Source organism: Rana temporaria, chromosome 3, assembly GCF_905171775.1.
Source record: "Rana temporaria chromosome 3, aRanTem1.1, whole genome shotgun sequence".
Taxonomy (NCBI): Eukaryota; Metazoa; Chordata; class Amphibia; order Anura; family Ranidae; genus Rana; species Rana temporaria.
Genome location: NC_053491.1, coordinates 462,501,856 through 462,520,839, shown reverse-complemented (window position 1 = coordinate 462,520,839; position 18,984 = coordinate 462,501,856). Strand labels below are relative to the sequence as shown.

Sequence of the window (18,984 nt, the reverse complement as noted above, 5' to 3'; positions counted from 1 at the left end):
ATAGGTGTCTATTCCCACTTCACAAGTTTATTTATTTATTTTTGAAGGATTTATAAAATTCTCAATTACAAATAATTGTCACTACACCTCACGGTGTTAAGTACACATTTGGATTATTTCCAATCTTATATTATCTCTCTCCTTTCGGTTCTTACCAAAGTGGAGTTGAGGTATATTGGCGCTACACTTCTCTTTACACATTACCTTTACAAATATTTTTTGTGTGTTGGCCGCCCACCTTTTCACCTTCTTACAAGTTTGCGCAATATTTTCACACACACCACATCAAAAAAAAAAAAACTGATGTAATGTTATATTTATGGGTGGAACTCCACTTTAACATATAACTGAAACTGTAAAAATATATAAAATAAAAATGTTTTAAATATTTTTTTTTTCTTACATAGGAACTATGCATATATATATATTTTTTATTTTATTATTTTTTTATAAATAGTGAAAAAATCACACATAAAACATAATTTTAGGGCCACTGGAGCCCTTAAAGTGAACCTGTGACCGGGCTATAGACAAGTATTTTTTTTTTCTTAACAAGCAGTCAAATAACTTTAAAATACACCCCCCACTGACCTGTGTAGCTGTAGCCACTGTGGAATAATTCCTCTTCAAAGCTCACAGCAGAATCACTGCAGTCATTCAAGTCTTTTAGCAGCTTGACTTTTCCTGTGAACTATGATCATGAATTACTCCACAATGGCTACAACTACGTATTTGAGTAAGGGCTTGTTTTAATGTTTTACTGTTTTTTTTATAACATGAAATGCAATAAGATCCATAGCCTGGCCACAGATAAATGATATGAGCTAAGGATTCAATCATTAACTCAACCCATTCGTAACCACCAAAATCCGAGGCCATCTCTTTAATAAGAAGAAGGTGCATCCGGTGTTTTCCTTGCTATTTATCCAGATTGAAGATGCGATCAGCCTTTCTTGATGTAGACCAGGGCCAGTATGAAGAGTGCAATGAGGAGGAGGAATTTAAACACAGAACAGGCCACTATTATGATACTTTGTAGACACAGAGGTAATGTGGTGACACCTTCTGAAGGACCTAAAAGACAAAGGAGTAGATAATAGATATTGAAGAAGAATTCTTATTGTATTGTTCAATATATACACTATGGCCCGGATTCTTAAAGCACTTACGCCATAGTATCTACCGATGGGCCGCGTAAGTGCACGGATGCGCCGTCGTATCTATGCGCCTGATTCTTAATACAAGCTACGCCTGAAATTTGGCTTCATCCGACCAACGTAAATTTCCTACGCCGTCGTATCTTGGGCGCATATTTACGCTGGCCGCAAGGGGCGCATCCATTGATTTACGCGTCGAGTATGCAAATGACCGAGATACGCCAATTCACGAACGTACTTGTGCCTGTCGCTGTAATCTACACCGTTTATGTAAGGCATACGTCCGGCGTAAATTTATTCCACCATATAGGAGACGCAAGCCATGCAAAGGTATGGACGACGGAACAGCCGTAGTATTTTACGTCGTTTACGTAAGTCGTACGTGAATGGGGCTGGGCGTAGGTTACGTTCACGTCGTAGGCATTGAGCCGTTGTATCTCATATCTTAGGGAGTATGTTCGATGTGATTCTGCGCATGCACCGTTCGTTCAGACCATCATTTGCATGGGGTCACGGTTAATTTAAATGAATCACGCCCACCGTCCACCTACTTTGAATTACGCGGGCTTACGCAGAAAGATTTACAATACGCTGGCGCAACGTAGGGAGCGAGTGCTTTGTGAATACTCAGCTTGCCTCTCTGGGATACGTCGACGCCGGGAACAAAGATGCGCCGATCTACCTGAATCCGGGCCTATATGTATACATATGTTTCTTTATTTTTTTACCATTTTCCATTTGCCAATTGACAGCTGCAGAGTCTGACATGGCTGAAGCTCTTCAAGATACAAGATAGCACACTAGAGCCACCAGAAAAGTACATATAATACCTCCTCTATTGCTGGGTTGACATTTTTGGGTTGGTCAATAGCTCTTTTACTTTAAGGTTTAGGTTGGGGTTGTAAAGGTACAATTTATTTTTCCTAAATAGCTTCCTTTACCTTAGTGCAGTCCTCCTTCACTTACCTCATCCTTCCATTTTGCTTTTAAATGTCCTTATTTCTTCTGAGAAATCCTCACTTCCTGTTCTTCTGTCTGTAACTCCACACAGTAATGCAAGGCTTTCTCCCTGGTGTGGAGTTCCTTTACAACTCCTTTAACTGGTAATTGCACGTTCATGCAATGTTGTACCCAAATAAAATTTGCATCCTTTTTTTAAGAAAAATTCAATAAACTCAATTTTAGTCATACATTTAGGCCAAAATGTATTCAGCCACATGTCTTTAGTAAAAAAAAATGTCAATAAACGTATATTTATTGGTTTGCGCAAAAGTTATAGGACCAGATTCACAGAAGAGATACGACGGCGTATCTCCTGATACGCCGTCGTATCTCTGTGATCCGCCCGTCCTAACTATGCGACTGATTCATAGAATCAGGTTACGCATAGATAGCCAAAAGATCCGACAGGTGTAATTGAATTACACCGTCGGATCTTAGGATGCAATTCTATGCCGGCCGCTAGGTGGCGATTCCATAGCGGTCAGCGTAGAATATGCAAATGACTAGTTACGGCGATCCACGAAGATCCGCGAGTTTGTCGCAATCCCGTACATCGTCGCTAGTCGTTTTTACCCGTCGCAAAGTTACACCTGCTTTAACATGGCTTATCTTTAGATCAGCCATGTTAAAGTATGGCCGTCGTTCCCGCGTCGAATTTCGATTTTTAATTTTTTTTTGCGTAAGACGTCTGGGAATACGAAACGCCGTAACGCACGTCGCATTTAAAAAAAACGTTGGGACGCCGTAATTTCGCGCAATGTATGTTGGGAAATTTCCTAACGGAGCATAAGCAGATCGTTCGGCGCGGGAACGCGCCTAATTTAAATGGTGCCCGCCCCATTTAAATTAGGCGGGCTTGCGCCAAGCGCATTTACGTTACACCGCCGCAAGTTTACAGGTAAGAGCTTTGTGAATCAGGCACTTACGCTGTAAACCTGCGGCGGTGTAACGTAAATGGGATACGTTATGCCGCCGCGGTGTAACATAATTGTCTGTGAATCTGGCCCCTTGCGTCTACAAACTAGGGTACATTTTCTGGAATTTAGCAGCTCTTAGTTTATGACTGCCTATCTCATTTCTTGAGGTGCTAAAATGTCAGGGCAGTACAAAACCCCCCCAAATGACCCCAGTTTGGAAAGTAGACACCCCAAGGAAATTGCTGAGATGCATGTTGAGTAGGGATGAGCCGAACACCCCCCAGTTTGGTTCGCATCAGAACATGCGAACAGGCAATAAATTTGTTCGAACATCCGAACACCGTTAAAGTCTATGGGACTCGAACATGAAAAATCTAAAGTGCTAATTTTAAAGGCTAATATGCAAGTGAAGGAGGACTGCACTAAGGTACAGGAAGCTATTTAGGAAAGACATTTTTTACCTTTACAACCCCTTTAATGTTGGGGAGCTGTCATTAGGGCTGCACTTTATGTTAACTGATATGTTAAGTTTTAGACTTCAGGTTAAGGAATCATTTTAAAGCGGAGTTCCACCTCACCCGCCTTAAATGCCACATTTGGAATGCCATTTTTTTTGGGAGGGGAGCGGGTACCAAGTTTTAAAACTAGCTAGCAATCTTCTGTGACACTGCAAAGGTCCCAGAAGTTTGCCCGGCCACTGAGAAGGCGTAGCCGCAAGCAGTCACAACCGGGTGCCCACACTAGTGATTTCCACTTCCTGACAAAAAATAATGATACATTTCTCCAATAGAAACAACCTTACAAAGGATTTTTAAAATTTACTGCGCTAGATTACACAACTGCGGGATCTCTGAGATAAACATTTCAGAATACAAAAAAAACACTTCCTCTGATGTAGCTATAGCTTTGGGTAAGAGAAGTAGTGATCACACAGATCTTTCATCACTGGGAGGTCTTTGCGGGACATCGCCATTGGCTTTGGTTATCCACCTTTTAGCAGAGAAAACCGGCCTCCAGCGATTGTAGATTTGTATGATGATATCCTGACATGCCTTTGATCTGCTCTGTAAATCTAAATCCAATAGTTGTGTTTTTTTTTGTTTTGTTTTTAACATAAAATGCTAAACCTGCCAGAATATTGTTTTACTTTGAAAGGGTTTATAACTATCTGTGGATCTTGTGGTCGCATAGTCTGGCTGGAAAAAGAACTCAGAAAAGAGGTTTGATGCCTGGGTTTGAAGGGTCTAATCCATGGGTCTTCAAACTACGGCCCTCCAGTTGTTCAGGAACTACAATTCCCATAATGCCTAGTCATGTCTGTGAATGTCAGAGTTTTACAATGCCTCATGGGAGGTGTAGTTCTGCAACAGCTGGAGGGCCGTAGTTTGAGGATCCCTGGTCTAATCAGAGGTGGAATGGGAAGCCCGGTAGTGCTGGAGGCAAAAGGTATAGAAGTTTGTTTTTACAAAGATTGATTTTGGTTGGTTGGTCAAGAACTGGCCTATAAAAACCCTCAGAAAGAGGTAATGTCGTCATCTTCTCTAGTAGGAAAGTATTATATCCATGCTAAGTAGTAGGGATGAGCCGAACACCCCCCCGTTCAGTTTGCACCAGAACCTACGAACAAGTTCGTGTGAACTTTAGAACCCAGTTGAAGTCTATGGGACTCGAACGTTTGAAATCTAAAGTGCTAATTTTAAAGGCTAATATGCAAGTTATTGTCCTAAAGAGGGTTTGTGGACCCGGGTCATGTATCAATGCAAAAAAAAGTTTTAAAAACTGCAGTTTTTTCGGGAGCAGTGATTTTAAATGACTTTTTATCCTTTAGAAATGACACTTTGTGCAGGGACAGTTCTAAGCACGGGAAACAAGCGCTACTTTACAGGCATACTTTACATACCCCCTAGGTATGAAATTAAAAGGACTATTTCACTTTTATTGTTTCACTTTAAGCATTATTAAAATCACTGCTCCCGAAAAAACTGCAGTTTTCTAAAACCTGGGACAGGACCCAGGTCCCCAAACACTTTTTATGACAATAACTTGCATATAAGCCATTAAAATTAGCACTTTAGATTTCTCCCATAGACTTTTCCAGGGTGTTCTGCGGCTTTTCAAATTTGCCGCGAACACCCCAAATAGTTCGCTGTTCGGCAATAACTCGAAGCTCATCCCTACTTAGTAGTATGGTGCTGGAGGTCAAAGACATTTGGACAAGTTTTGGAGTCACTGATGCCGCGTACACACGATCGGACATTCCAACAACAAAACCGTGGATTTTTTTCCAACGGATGTTGGCTCAAACTTGTCTTGCATACACACGGTCACACAAATGTTGTCGGAAATTCCCATTGCCAAGAACGCGATGACGTACAACACTACATCGAGCCGGGAAAAAGGAGGTTCAATGACTCCGAGCATGCGTCTAATTGATTCCGAGCATGCGTAGGAATTGGATACACACAATCGGAATTTCCGACAAGAACTTTTGTTGTTGGAAAATTTGAGAACCAGCTCTCAAACATTTGTTGTCGAAAATTCCAACAGCAGATGTCCGATGGAGCCTACACACGGTCGGAATATCCAACCAAAAGCTTACATAGAACATTTGTTGTTGGAAATTCCGATTGTGTGAATGCGGCATGAGCTTGAACATGCAGCAAGTGAATTGAACTCCTAAATAACTGGTATGTTTCCAGTCAATGATTAACAAGGAAATATAGCACATGGATACATACCGTTCACATTCTCACTTCTCAGAAAAGTCCCAGGACCTTCCTCCATTGTAATCTCTCTTCTGGTAATGGTCCCCCTAATAGTTTCGCAATGTTGTATCATCACCCTGCAGTAGAATATGGTGTTGTTTAGTCCATGGAAGTCTTGTAGGAAAAGATTTGAGCCATCCACCAGACTGGTCTTGCCTTTGTAATCCGGGTGAATGTAGTCCGGGTTTGGATGGTAGACGTAGTCCTCTCTTGGGTCTCCGATCATCCAATAGACCTCCGTCCGTAAGATGTTACTGTACTGTGGTATTGTGAAACTGCAGTTGATGATGGCACTCTTCTGAAAAACGGTTTCTTGTGGCTGAATGATTTTGAATGTATTTGTTCTCTCTGTAAAATACCAACATAAGATTAACTTTATTGTAAAAAATATATCAAAGCTACACGCCAGCCCATTATGGAAGTTAAGCCTCAAAGAGAATCTGTCATTTTACCTATTCAGGACAAAGTGACAAGCTCTCTTCTTAACGCTCTACTCCTACTGATAATTACCTTTGGGACATTTCACAACCACCTGTCTGTCTGAGTCCTTGGAAATACCTAATTCTGCGTACACACGATCGTGTTTCGTCATGAAAAAAAACTAAGTTTTTAAAACGTCATTTAAAATCATAGTTTTTCGGCTTCTGAAAAACGACAAAAAAAAAAATCTAACATGCTGCATTTTTTTACGTCATTTTTTAAAATGTCGTTTTTCGGGTTGTAAAAAATGATCGTGTGTGGGCTAAAACGATGTAAAAAACCTGCGCATGCTCAGAAGCAAGTTATGAGATGGGAGCGCTCGTTCTGGTAAAACTACCATTCATAATGGAGTAAGCACATTCATCACGCTGAAACAGACAAAAAAGCGTGAATCATCTTTTACTAACAAGGAATCAGCTAAAAGCAGCCCAAAGGCGAATAGAACTTCCCCTTCAGAGTGCCGTCACCACGCTTTGTTCATAATTTTTCAAAAATGATGGTGTGTGGGCAACATCGTTTTTAACGATGAAGTTGGAAAAACTTTGTTTTTTGGACATGCTGAAAAACGAAATTTTTTTTTCATGCCGAAAAACGACCGTGTGTACGCGGCATTAGACTTGGAAGTATGGATGAACCTGTGACCTCCTTCCCACTTTCCCAGAGTGCAGTGCTCAGACCTTATTGGCCAAGTGAGAGGCCTAAACACTATGGCAAGGTTTGCTTAACCACTTCCATACCAGGTACTTACGCAGCTTCCCGCCCAAGCCAATTTTCAGCTTTCAGCACTGTCGCACTTTGAATGGCAATTGCGCGGTCATGCTACACTGTACCCAAACAAAATTGGCGTCCTTTTTTCCCCACAAATAGAGCTTTCTTTTGGTGGTATTTGATCACCTCTGCGATTTTTTTTTTTTTGCGCAACAACTAAAAAAAGGCTGAAAATTTGGAAAAAAAATTACGTTTTTATTTTTTTCTGTTAATTTTTTTGTAAATAAGTTTTCTCTTTCAATTACGGGCACTGATATGGCGGCACTAATGGGCACCGATGAGATGGCACTGATGGACATCGATGAGGTAGTACTGACGGGCACAGATGAGGTGGCACTGATTGGCGGCGCTGGTATGCGACACTGATGGGCACACATAGGCGGCACTGATGGGCACACATAGGCGGCACTGATGGGCACACATAGGCGGCACTGATGGGCACACATAGGCAGCACTGATGGGCACACATAGGCGGCACTGATGGGCACTCATGGGCGGCACTGGGCACTCATAGGCGGCACAGATGGGCACTCATGGGCGGCACAGATGGGCACTCATGGGTGGCACAGATGGGCACTGCTAGGTGGGCACTGGGCATGGATGGGCACTGTGGGGTGGCACTGATGGACACTGGGGTGGCGCTGATGGACACTGGGGTGGCGCTGATGGACACTGGGGTGGCGCTGATGGACACTGGGGTGGCAGCACTGATTGTTGCCAGTCAGTGCCCATTTGTGGGCACTGACTGGCATCTTTTTTCTTTATGTTTTATTTTTTATTTATTTTTTAGACTTTTTTAATTTTTTTAGCTTTTTTTTTTTTTTGCCCACCCTGGTGCTCCAGGGTGGGCACCCTGGTGGTCCAGTGTGGCGATCCGAGGGGGGGCTGCGCTGATAAACAATCAGCGCTAACCCCCCCTGTCAGGAGAGCCGCCGATCGGCTATCCTCTACTCGCGTCTGTCAGACGCGAGTGAGGAAGAGCCATCGGCGGCTCTTCCTGTTTACATCGTGATCAGCCGTGGTTGGACACGGCTGATCACGTGGTAAAGAGTCTCCGCCGGAGGCTCTTTACCGAGATCGGAGATGCAGGGTGTCAGACTGACACCCCGCATCACCGATCGCCGCGATGCGCGCCCCCACGGGCGCGCGCGGCATGAAATCCTGCAGGACGTTCTAGAACGTCCTGTCAGGATTTCATAACCACTTCCCGGACGTAAATCGGCCATAGGCCGGGCGGGAAGTGGTTAAGCTCTGACACTGATCAACACAGAACATACAGGTGAAACTCGAAAAATTTAAATATCGTGCAAACGTTCATTTATTTCACTAATGCAACGTAAAAGGTGAAACTAATATATGAGAGAGACTCATTACATGCAAAGCAAGATAGTTCAAGCCGCAATTTGTCATAATTGGCGTGGCATGGAAGCGATCAGCCTGTGGCACTGCTGAGAATGCTTCAATAGCGGCCTTCAGCTCTTCTGCATTGTTCGGTCTCATGTCTCTCATCTTTCTCTTGGCAATGCCCCTCTTGGTAAGTATAACATGTTCGTTATTTAAAATAAAAAAAAACAGACCCTTTACTAACCCTTTAAGTCAGCTCTGAAAGCAAGAGGGGGTCCAAACTGGTACTAGCAAGGTGTGCCTAATAAAGTGGCCAGTAAGTGTATCTCTTAGGAAGGGTTTAACCCCTTAACGCCCGCCGCACGACTATTTACGTCCGCAGAATGGCACGGACAGGCAGAAGGACGTATATATACGTCCTTGCCTTCTAGCGGGTGGGGGGTCCGATCGGGACCCCCCCGCTGCGTGCGGCGGGCGGGTTCCCTCGGGGAGCGATCCGGGACGACGGCGCGGCTATTCGTTTATAGCTGCTCCGCCGCGATCGCTCCCCGAGGCTGAAGCACGGGGAGAGCCGTATGTAAACACGGCTTCCCCGTCCTTCACTATGGCGGCGCATCGATCGAGTGATCCCTTTTATAAGTGAGACTCGATCGATGACGTCAGTCCTACAGCCACACCCCCCTACAGTTGTAAACACACACTAAGTTAACACTAACCCATACAGCGCCCCCTGTGGTTAACTCCCAAACTGCAACTGTCATTTTCACAATAAACAATGCAATTTAAATGCATTTTTTGCTGTGAAAATGACAATGGTCCCAAAAATGTGTCAAAATTGTCCGAAGTGTCCGCCATAATGTCGCAGTCACGAAAAAAATCGCTGATCGCCGCCAATAGTAGTAAAACATTTTTTTTTTATAAAAATGCAATAAAACTATCCCCTATTTTGTAAACATTATAAATTTTGCGCAAACCAATCGATAAACGCTTATTGCGATTTTTTTTTTACCAAAAATATGTAGAAGAATACGTATCGGCCTAAACTGAGGAAAAAAAAAATTTATATATGTTTTTGGGGGATATTTATTATAGCAAAAAGTAAAAAATATTGATTTTTTTTCAAAATTGTCACTCTATTTTTGTTTATAGCGCAAAAAATAAAAACCGCAGAGGTGATCAAATACCACCAAAAGAAAGCTCTATTTGTGGGGAAAAAAGGACGCCAATTTTGTTTGGGAGCCACGTCGCACGACCGCGCAATTGTCTGTTAAAGCGACACAGTGCCGAATCGCAAAACCTGGCCTGGGCATTTAGCTGCAAAATGGTCCAGGGCTTAAGTGGTTAAATGAAAGTGAATGTAAAGCCACTCTCATCCTTTCTAAACTGCTGCCATAGTGCTGATCTATAAGGATATAGATGCCTCCCGCGATTTGACTAAGCACTAGTTTCAGTGCGAAACGCGTCAGAAGTCGGGTTTTATTTTATTTTACTGTGACTTGTAGTGCTGTCCTTCTTTTAATAAAGGCTACAATTTGTTCAGAGTGCGGCTGTCCAGATACAATTTCTGTTCCTGCATGTATCCTTACCTGTCAAATGTCTCCCCTCTGTCTGTTATGAGACCTGAAAAACGTCAGATTCTGTGGGTGGGTCTGTTGTCTGGAGCTCTGTGGGTGGAGTCGTGATGTCAGTAGACTCCCCGCCCTCCACTACACTCCCCTTGCACTGAATTCTGCTATGATCACTAACATCCAGTCAAAATCCAGAAAAGTAACCACATGACTTCAGAAAAGGAGTGGGGGGGGATTAAAAAATAATGCCTGTCCCCAGGCTAGTGCATGAGATATGTAAATAATCTGTCACTCACAGCAAGGGGGCGGAACGCACTAAGGTTTTTCTCTGTAAGTCCGTTTTATTTCACTGAACAAAAAAAGTGGATTGCTCAGAGCTGGATTAACTCTGTGTGGCAAGACTGGGCACAGATGATAGGAAATTATACTGTACATTGTGACATTTTGGGATAGACACATACCTACAACCAGCAGTTCTGTTCCCAGAGCTTTTCTAAATGTCAATGGGTCACTTTTCCCAGATGAGGCCTGGATCTCCCAACAGTACCAGCCTTGGTGTAAGGGAAGAGTTTGATTTGATATTTTGACATATAAAATATTTCCTCTTTGGATATGCGAACAATCTCCTGAATGGACCAGTCTATCACACTTTGGGCGCTCTCCAGTGTTTCCCCACAGCCGGCAGGAAATTAAAGTTGGAATTATGTATTTCTTAGATGAGAATCGACACAAGAAAGTCACAGTGTCCCCGACAAACGCTGGTATAAAAGATGGCTGCTCCAGCTTCAGTTCATGTTCCTCTAGGACAAGAAAAGAAAAACATTTTTATGGTATAATCTCCATCTACCACCGATAGCAAGCAGAAAGTTGTGCTAGATGTCAATTTAATATCATTGTTGGTATTTGAAAGCAACATAAGTATATATAGCTAGATTCAGAGAGAGTTAGGCCGGCGTATCAGTAGATACGCCGACCTAACTCGGAATCTGCGCTGTCCTAAGTTTTAGGCCCCATACACACGGGAGGATTTATCCGCGGATACGGTCCAGCGGACCGTTTCTGCGGATAAATCCTCTCGAGGATTTGTGCAGATTTCCATGCGATGGAGTGTACTCACCATCGCATTGAAATCCGCGCCGAAATCCTCTGGCGATGACGTGTCACGCCGTCGCCGTGATTATGATGCGGCGACGTGCGTGACGCTGTCATATAAGGAATTCCACGCATGCGTCGAATCATTACGATGCATGCGGGGGATCCCTTCGGACGGATGGATCCGGTGAGTCTGTACAGACCAGCGGATCCATCAGTTGGGATGGATTCCAGCGGATAGATTTGTTTAGCATGTCAGCAAATATTTATCTGCTGGAATCCATCCCAGGGGAGAAATATCCGCGGAAACAGATCCGCTGGATTGTACACACCATAGGATCTATCCGCTGAAACCCATTTGCTGGGATTTATCTGCGGATGGATTCTATCGTGTGTACGGGGCCTAAGTGTATTCTCAAACTGAGATACACTTAAACCTAGCTAAGATACGACAGCCTGCGCCGTCGTATCTTAGGGTGCAATGTTTAGGCTGGCCACTAGGTGGCGCTTCCGTTGAGTCCGGCGTAGAATATGTAAATGACTAGATACGCCGATTCACGAATGTACGTGCGTCCGTCGCAGTAAAGATACGCCGTTTCTGTAAGAGATACGCTGCGTAAAGATAAAGCTGCCCCTAGTTGGCCTAGTCAATGTTAAGTATGGCCGTCGTTCCCGCGACGAAATTTGAAAAGTTTACGTCGTTTGCGTAAGTCGTCCATGAATGGGGCTGGACGTAATTTCCGTTCACGTCGAAACCAATACGTCCTTGCGGCGTACTTTGGAGCAATGCACACTGGGATATGTACACGGACGGCGCATGCGCCGTTCGTAAAAAAACTTCAATTACGTCGGGTCACGAGTAATTAACATAAAACACGCCCCCCATCCTCATTTGAATTAGGCGCGCTTACGCCGGCCGCATTTACGCTACGCCGCCGTAAGTTAGGAGGCAAGTACTTTGTGAATACAGTACTTGCCTCTCTGACTTAAGGCGGCGTAGCGTAAATACGTTACGCTACGCCGCCTTAGAGTTGCGGCGGCGTCTCTGAATCTAGGTAATACAGTTGTGCTCATAAGTTTACATACCCTGGCAGAATTTATGATTTCTTGCCTATTTTTCAGAGAATGTGAATGATAACACAAAAACTTTTCTTACACTCATGGTCAGTGTTTGGCTGAAGCAATTTATTACCAATCAACTGTGTTTACTCTTTTTAAATCATAATCACAACAGAAACTACCCAAATGACCCTGATCAAAAGTTTACATTTTGGCCTAACATGCACGCAAGTTGACACAAAGGGGTTTGAATGGCTATTAACCACTTAAGGACCACCTAACGCCGATATACGTCGGCAGAATGGCACGGCTGGGCACAATCACGTAAGGGTACGTCCCCTTAAAGTGCCCAGCCGTGGGTAGCGCGTGCCCACGACCCGGTTCGAAGCTCCGTGACCGCGGGACTCGATCGCCGCCGGTGTCCCACGATCGGTCACAGGAGCTGAAGAATGGGGAGAGGTGAGTGTAAACACAACTTTCCCGTTCTTCTCCGTGGCAGTGTCACTGATCGTCTGTTCCATAGGCGTGCGCACAGGGTGTGCCGGGGTGCCTGGGCACACCTTTATCACCCCATGCATTGCTGATTCCCCCTGATTCCAGGTGCCCCCTGTCTCCTCCCTGCAGTGCTGCCAGCTTTCCACCTCACCTGTCCTGCCAGCTGCTGCGGGGGGATGCTTCTGGATGGAGTGCTGGGGGAAGGGGCTGGTAAATATTTAATTTACTCCTTCCTTTTCGGGATGAACACAGTGAGTGATCTGCACTGTTCGCTCCTGTGTTCATTCCTAACTGAAGCATAGTAAACTATGTTTGTTTGTGAGACATCGGGGGGTCTGTTTAGACCCTTGACATTTCACCAAAGCCTCCCAATGGGGCTCCTCAAAAATAATTAAAAAAAAATAATAAAAAATTGTAAAAAAATATTACAAAACTAAAATTGTAAAAAATAATAGAATAACAAAAATTAAATGTAAAAAATAAATAGTAAAATTAAATTGTAAAAAATAATAAAAATTAAAAACCTCTGACACCGTCCACTGCCCTTCTGGCACCAATCTCTGCTCTACTGACACATTCCACGGCTCTGCTGATATACACGCATGTGTGTTTGTGCCCTGGGGTGCACACTCTAATGCAATAGGTTGCGCACACACATGGTCTGTTCCCTGCTATAGGGAAAGACGATCAATGACATCACAAGTCCAGCCCCGCCCCCCTACAGTTAGAAACACATATGAGGTCACACATAACCCCTACAGCGCCCCCTAGTGGTTAATTCATAAACTGCAATTGTCATTTTCAGAGTAATCAATGCATTTTTATAGCACTTTTTGCTGTGAAAATGACAATGGTCCCAAAAATGTGTCAAAATTGTCCGATGTGTCCACCATAATGTCGCAGTCATGAAAAAAATAGCTGATCGCTGCCATTAGTAGTAAAAAATTAATTATTAATAAAAATGCCATAAAACTATCCCCTATTTTGTAAACTCTATAAACCTTGGGCAAACTAATCGTTAAGCGCTTATTGCGATTTTTTTTTACCAAAAATAGGTAGAAGAATACGTATCGGCCTAAACTGAGAAAAAAAAATGTCATATATTTTTTGGGGATATTTATTATAGCAAATATTAAAACATATTGCATTTTTTTCAAAAATGTCGCTTTATTTTTGTTTATAGCGCAAAAAATAAAAACCGCAGAGGTGATCAAATACCACCAAAAGAAAGCACTATTTGTGGGAAAAAAAGGAAGCCAATTTTGTTTGGGAGCCACATCGCACGACCGCGCAATTGTCAGTTAAAGCGACACAGTGCCGAATCGCAAAAAGGGGCAAGGTCCTTTAGCTGCATATTGGTCCGGGTCTTAAGTGGTTAAAGAGGAAGTGTAACGGAATGGCCTGTGACACCCAGAGACCTTTGAACGATGTGGGGTACTCCTGTGCCAGCGTCACTAATGACTCTTGGGTCTAGGGTCATCCTATGCCCCTTTTGGGCATAGGATGGCTGAGAAATGATAATTCATGTTTTGCAGGATATCTTGGAATATTACAGTTTGGTTAATGCTGTCCACAACAGGTCAATAGGATGTCTCCTTCAATACTTAACCTAGGCTGTTGAGATGCTAATGAAGTCTGTAAAGGTCAGATGTCTAGCTTTTAGGTGTTAATTCAGCCTGGCTTCTAAGGCCTCGTACACACGACGGGACATGTCCGATGAAAACGGTCCGCAGACCGTTTTCATCAGACATGTCCGCTGGCGGATTTTGGTCTGATGGCTGTACACACCATCAGACCAAATTTCCCGTGGACAGCGAACGCGGTGACGTGGCCGTGCCGTCGCCGCGACGATGACGCGGCGACCCTGGACGGTCAATGCTTCCACGCATGCGTCGAATCACTTCGACGCATGCGAGGGCTTTCGGCCGAGCGGACATGTCCGGTGAGTCGTACAGACGACCGAACATGTCCGACGGACAGGCTTCCAGCGGACATGTTTCTTAGCATGCTAAGAAACATTTGTCCGCTGTAAACCTGTCCGATCCGCCGGAAAATTGTCCGGTCGGCCGTACAGACGACCGAACATGTCCGCGGAAACTGGTCCGCGGACCAGTTTTAGCAGACATGTTCGGTCATGTGTACGAGGCCTTAGACCTTTCATTATGTATGCTAATAACACTGTTTTGTGATATGTCAAGATGTGGAATGTGACTTGTCAAGCTATATGCGGAGACAGGCTGTCTGGATACTGATTAGTAATTAGGTCATGTTAATTATGTCAGACCGGTGCCAAAACGTCTGACATAGGAATGTGTATTATGCAGATGAATCACTTATTGTCGGAGTCCGGACGTCTGGGGGATAATTAACTCCTCTGAATGTCATTATCTAAAAGAATGTGATTGAAGCCCCATTGTGTGATGTGTGGGTGGAGTGTGTCTTTGTTCCTTTGATTACTGTAAAATGTCTGTACTGTATATAAGAGAGCTAACCATTAAAGCATTTGTTCATTCATTTTGAAACCAGAAACAGAGCTGTGTCTCGTCTTACTGGGAAATGAAATGGGTCCTGTCTGCTGGATTGTAGATTGTCGGATAAGCTGTCGTGGTTGATGGAATGGAAATCGTAAACGGTGGTGACCGTTACAGGAAGTAAACCCAGTTTAAAAAAAAAAAAACACCACCTGCAAGACAAAGGCATAATGAGCTAGTATGCATGCGCACGGGAGCCGCCAGTCACAGCACGGCCTCCATTAGGAACAGCACGCTCACCGTTGCTAAAGTGTGCCTGCGCCATTGTCTATGGCGCATGCGCCGAAGACATCGGCGCCCGTGATTTTAGTAAATACACGGTTTAGGAGATATTTCAAGCACCTACAGGTAAGCCTTAATCTAGGCTTACCTGTAGGTTAAAGTGGTTGTAAAGGGTTTACAACCACTTTAAAGGTTACCATGCTCACTTGTGTGTTTGCTTGTGATTAGTGTGTGTGTAACAAAGGTCGATGAGTTTCTGGACTCTTGACAGACCCTTACATCTTTCATCCAGTGCTGCACTGAAGTTTCTGGATTCTGAGTCATGGGGAAAGCAAAAGAATTATCAAAGGATCTGCGGGAAAAGGTAGTTGAACTGTATAAAACAGGAAAGGGATATAAAAATATATTCAAGGAGTTGAGAATGGCAATCGGCGTGTTTAAAGCGGATCTCCACTGGAAAAAAAAATATTAAAAGCCAGCAGCTACAAATACTGCAGCTGCTGACTTTTAATATTGGCACTTACCTGTCCTGGAGTCCAGCGACGTTGGCAGCAGAAGACGAGCGATCGCTCGTCACTCTGCAGCCACCACCGCCATCCTCGGTGAGGGAATCAGGAAGTGAAGCGCTCCGGCTTCACTGCCTGATTCCCTACGGTGCATGCACGAGTCATGCAGCGCCGTCCTGACTGATCCCCATTGTGTTCTGGGAGCCGAGTGTTTCCCAGAACACAACGGGCAGAGGCGGGAAGTGACGCACTACCCGCAGACTCCCTGCAGAGAGGACTCCCGGGAAGTGGGTGCAAATACCTGTCTTTGACAGGTATCTGCACCCCCCTGAAAGGTGTCAAATGTGACACCGGTGGGGGGGAGGGTTCCGATGAGCGGAAGTTCCACTACAGGGTGGAGCCCTGCTTTAAACTCTAACCAAGAAATAAGGGGTTCTGTTGAAAAAAAAACACGGTCAGGTAGACCAACTAAAATTTCAGCCACAACTGCCAGGAAAATTGTTTGGGATGCAAAGAAAAACCCACAAATAACTTCAAGTGAAATACAGGACTCTCTGAAACATGTGGTGAGTCTGTTTCAAGATGCACAATAAGGAGGCACTTGAAGAAAGATGGGCTGCATGGTCGAGTCGCCAGAAGAAAGCCATTACTATGCAAATGTCACAAAGTATCCCGCTTACAATACGCCAAACAGCAAAGAGACAAGCCGCAAACCTTCTGGCACAAAGTCATTTGGAGTGATGAGACCAAAATTTAGCTTTTTGGCCACAACCATAAACACTACATTTGGAGAGGAGTCAACAAGGCCTATGATACCAGATCTCTGTAATGTAATCGAATGGGCGATGTTCGCTCCATATATGTGTTTGTTGTCTACTGTATGTTGTGCTCTGAAAAATAAATAAAAATGTACCTTTAAAAAAATAAAACAAGGCCTTTGATGAAAGGTCCACCATTCCTACTGTGAAACACGGAGGTGGATCGCTGATGTTTTCGGGATGTGTGAGCTACAAAGGCACAGGAAATTTGGTCAAAATTGTTGCCAAGATGAATGCAGTATGTATCAAAAAAATACTGGAGGAACATTTGTATTCATCAGCCAGGAAGCTGCGCATGGGACGTACTTGGACATTCCAATATGACAATGATCCAAAACACAAGGCCAAGTCCACCTGTCATTGGCTACAGCAGAATAAAGTGAAGGTTCTGGAGTGGCCATCTCAGTCTCCTGACCTCAATATCATTGAGCCCTTCTGGGGAGATCTCAATTGTGCTGTTCATGGAAGACAGCCCAAGAATTTACAGGAACTGGAGGCTTTTTGCCAAGAGGAATGGTTTTTACCATTTGAGAAGATAAAGAGCGTCATCCACAAATACCACAAAAGACTTCAAGTTGTCATTGAGGTTAAAGGGGGCAATACACGGTATTAAGAACTGGGGTATGTCAATTTTTGATCAGGGTCATTTGGGTAGTTTCTGTTGTCATTATGATTTAAAAAGAGTAAACACAGTTGATTGGTAATAAATGGCTTCAGCCAAACACTGACCATGAGTGAAAGAAATTATTTTGTGTTATCATTCATATTCTCTGAAAAATCGCCAAGAAATTATAAATTCTGCCAGGGTGTGTAAACTTATGAGCATAAGAGCCGGTTCACACTGGGGCGACTTGCGATCCGACTTCATGTCGCCTCAAGTCGTCCCAAGTCGTGCTGTAGAGAAAAACAATGGAAGTGAATGGGAGCGGTGTTAATACACACGACTCAAGGCGATCCGACTTCAGAAAAGGTTCCTGTACTACTTCAATCCGACTTGTAGGCGATTTGTACCCATTGATTTTAATGGAAGTCGCCTCAGAAGTCGGATCACTGTCTTAACTGAAGCTACTTTCCAGGAAGATAACATACATTTCTCAGGCAAACCCCTCCCTCCCTCTCCCAGAGCTGATCGTTGTTTTATTGGCCACTGGAAAGTCTCCTGTCCTGGAGACGACTTCAAGTCGTGTTGTAAATCTCCCCAGATCGCCCTGTGGTTCATGCTCAAGTCGTGTTGGAGTTGCTTCTGAAAGTCGTGCTGGAAGTCGTGTCGCCCTAGTGTGAACCGACTCTAACTGTAAATATATGTCCAGACCAGGAGCCACTTCAATTTACCCATCTCGTTCTCGAGTCTAGAGCATATTCCAGCCAACTTTTTTTTACCTTCTTCCTGTAGTGTGCCCCTGTTGGCTGCACTGTCTAGTACTTTTGGTAAGTTTTTTGTATGGCTCACTTAAACTAAATCTAATTATCCCACTGTCCGAGGCTGTGTCCTGGAGCCCAATGCTGAAGCAGGTTCTGGCACTTGGATTCACTAACTTACCTCAGCACAGAACAAGGGCACCATTGGTGTTGGGCACTCATGGTATGTTCCTTGCATTTCCTGTGAAGTTTCTTGGGTCCCCAAAATTGCATTCGGCCAGCACTGCGCAGCTGCAGCAGACAGCATCCCACCCCATTGACCGTCACAGCAGTAATAAGAGTCAAGGGAACTTCCTCTAGGCTCCTCCTTAGATCTGAAGTTTTTTCAGGCACACCATAAGGGGGATCCTGGGAGGAAGAGCACCTCCCGCTATCGAGGCACGTTGTATACGAAGTTTGTATGCTTCACAGAGGCTAAATTTTACTGTGGTACACAATGGCCTGGCTGGGGAGGGATGGTAACAATGATTTGGGCTGGGGTTCAGAGGATTTGTGTTGGGAAAAGGATGATTGTGCTGGGAGGAATGATTTGGAGTGGGGGATTTGGAGGGGAAGAGAACTTGTATTAGGAGAGGTTTGGGGAGGGGGAATTGTGTTGGGGGGGATTTAGGGGGAAAGAGCATTTGTGACAGGGGGAATTTGAAGGGTAAAAGGAGAAATGGGGCTGGGGAGGTGGATTTGCAGTGAAGAGAAAGGGACTTGTAGAGAGGGTAGATTTGTGCTAGAAGGGGAGAAATCTTTTTTCTGGGAGGGTAATTGTGGGTGGGTGATAGGAGGGAGGCTTGGGGAAGGGGGAGAGTATTTGTACTGCAAGAGGGGATTTGAGGAGAAAATGATTTGT

At 44.2% G+C, this 18,984-nt stretch overlaps 1 protein-coding gene across 2 annotated transcripts in view; it reads right to left on the bottom strand.

Annotated features, from left to right (window-relative positions):
* Positions 1-495: 495 nt before the first annotated feature.
* Positions 496-18,984, bottom strand: part of LOC120933537 — a 31,139-nt gene continuing 12,650 nt past the window's right edge. For both annotated transcript variants that reach the window (XM_040346794.1, XM_040346795.1), the window contains exons 3-5: positions 10,463-10,801; positions 5,815-6,189; positions 496-1,074 (exon numbers count right to left, since the gene is read on the bottom strand). In XM_040346794.1, coding sequence (XP_040202728.1) covers positions 944-1,074; positions 5,815-6,189; positions 10,463-10,801 — 845 coding nt within the window. In that variant the 3' untranslated portion in view covers positions 496-943. The remainder of the gene's footprint in view (positions 1,075-5,814; positions 6,190-10,462; positions 10,802-18,984) is intronic.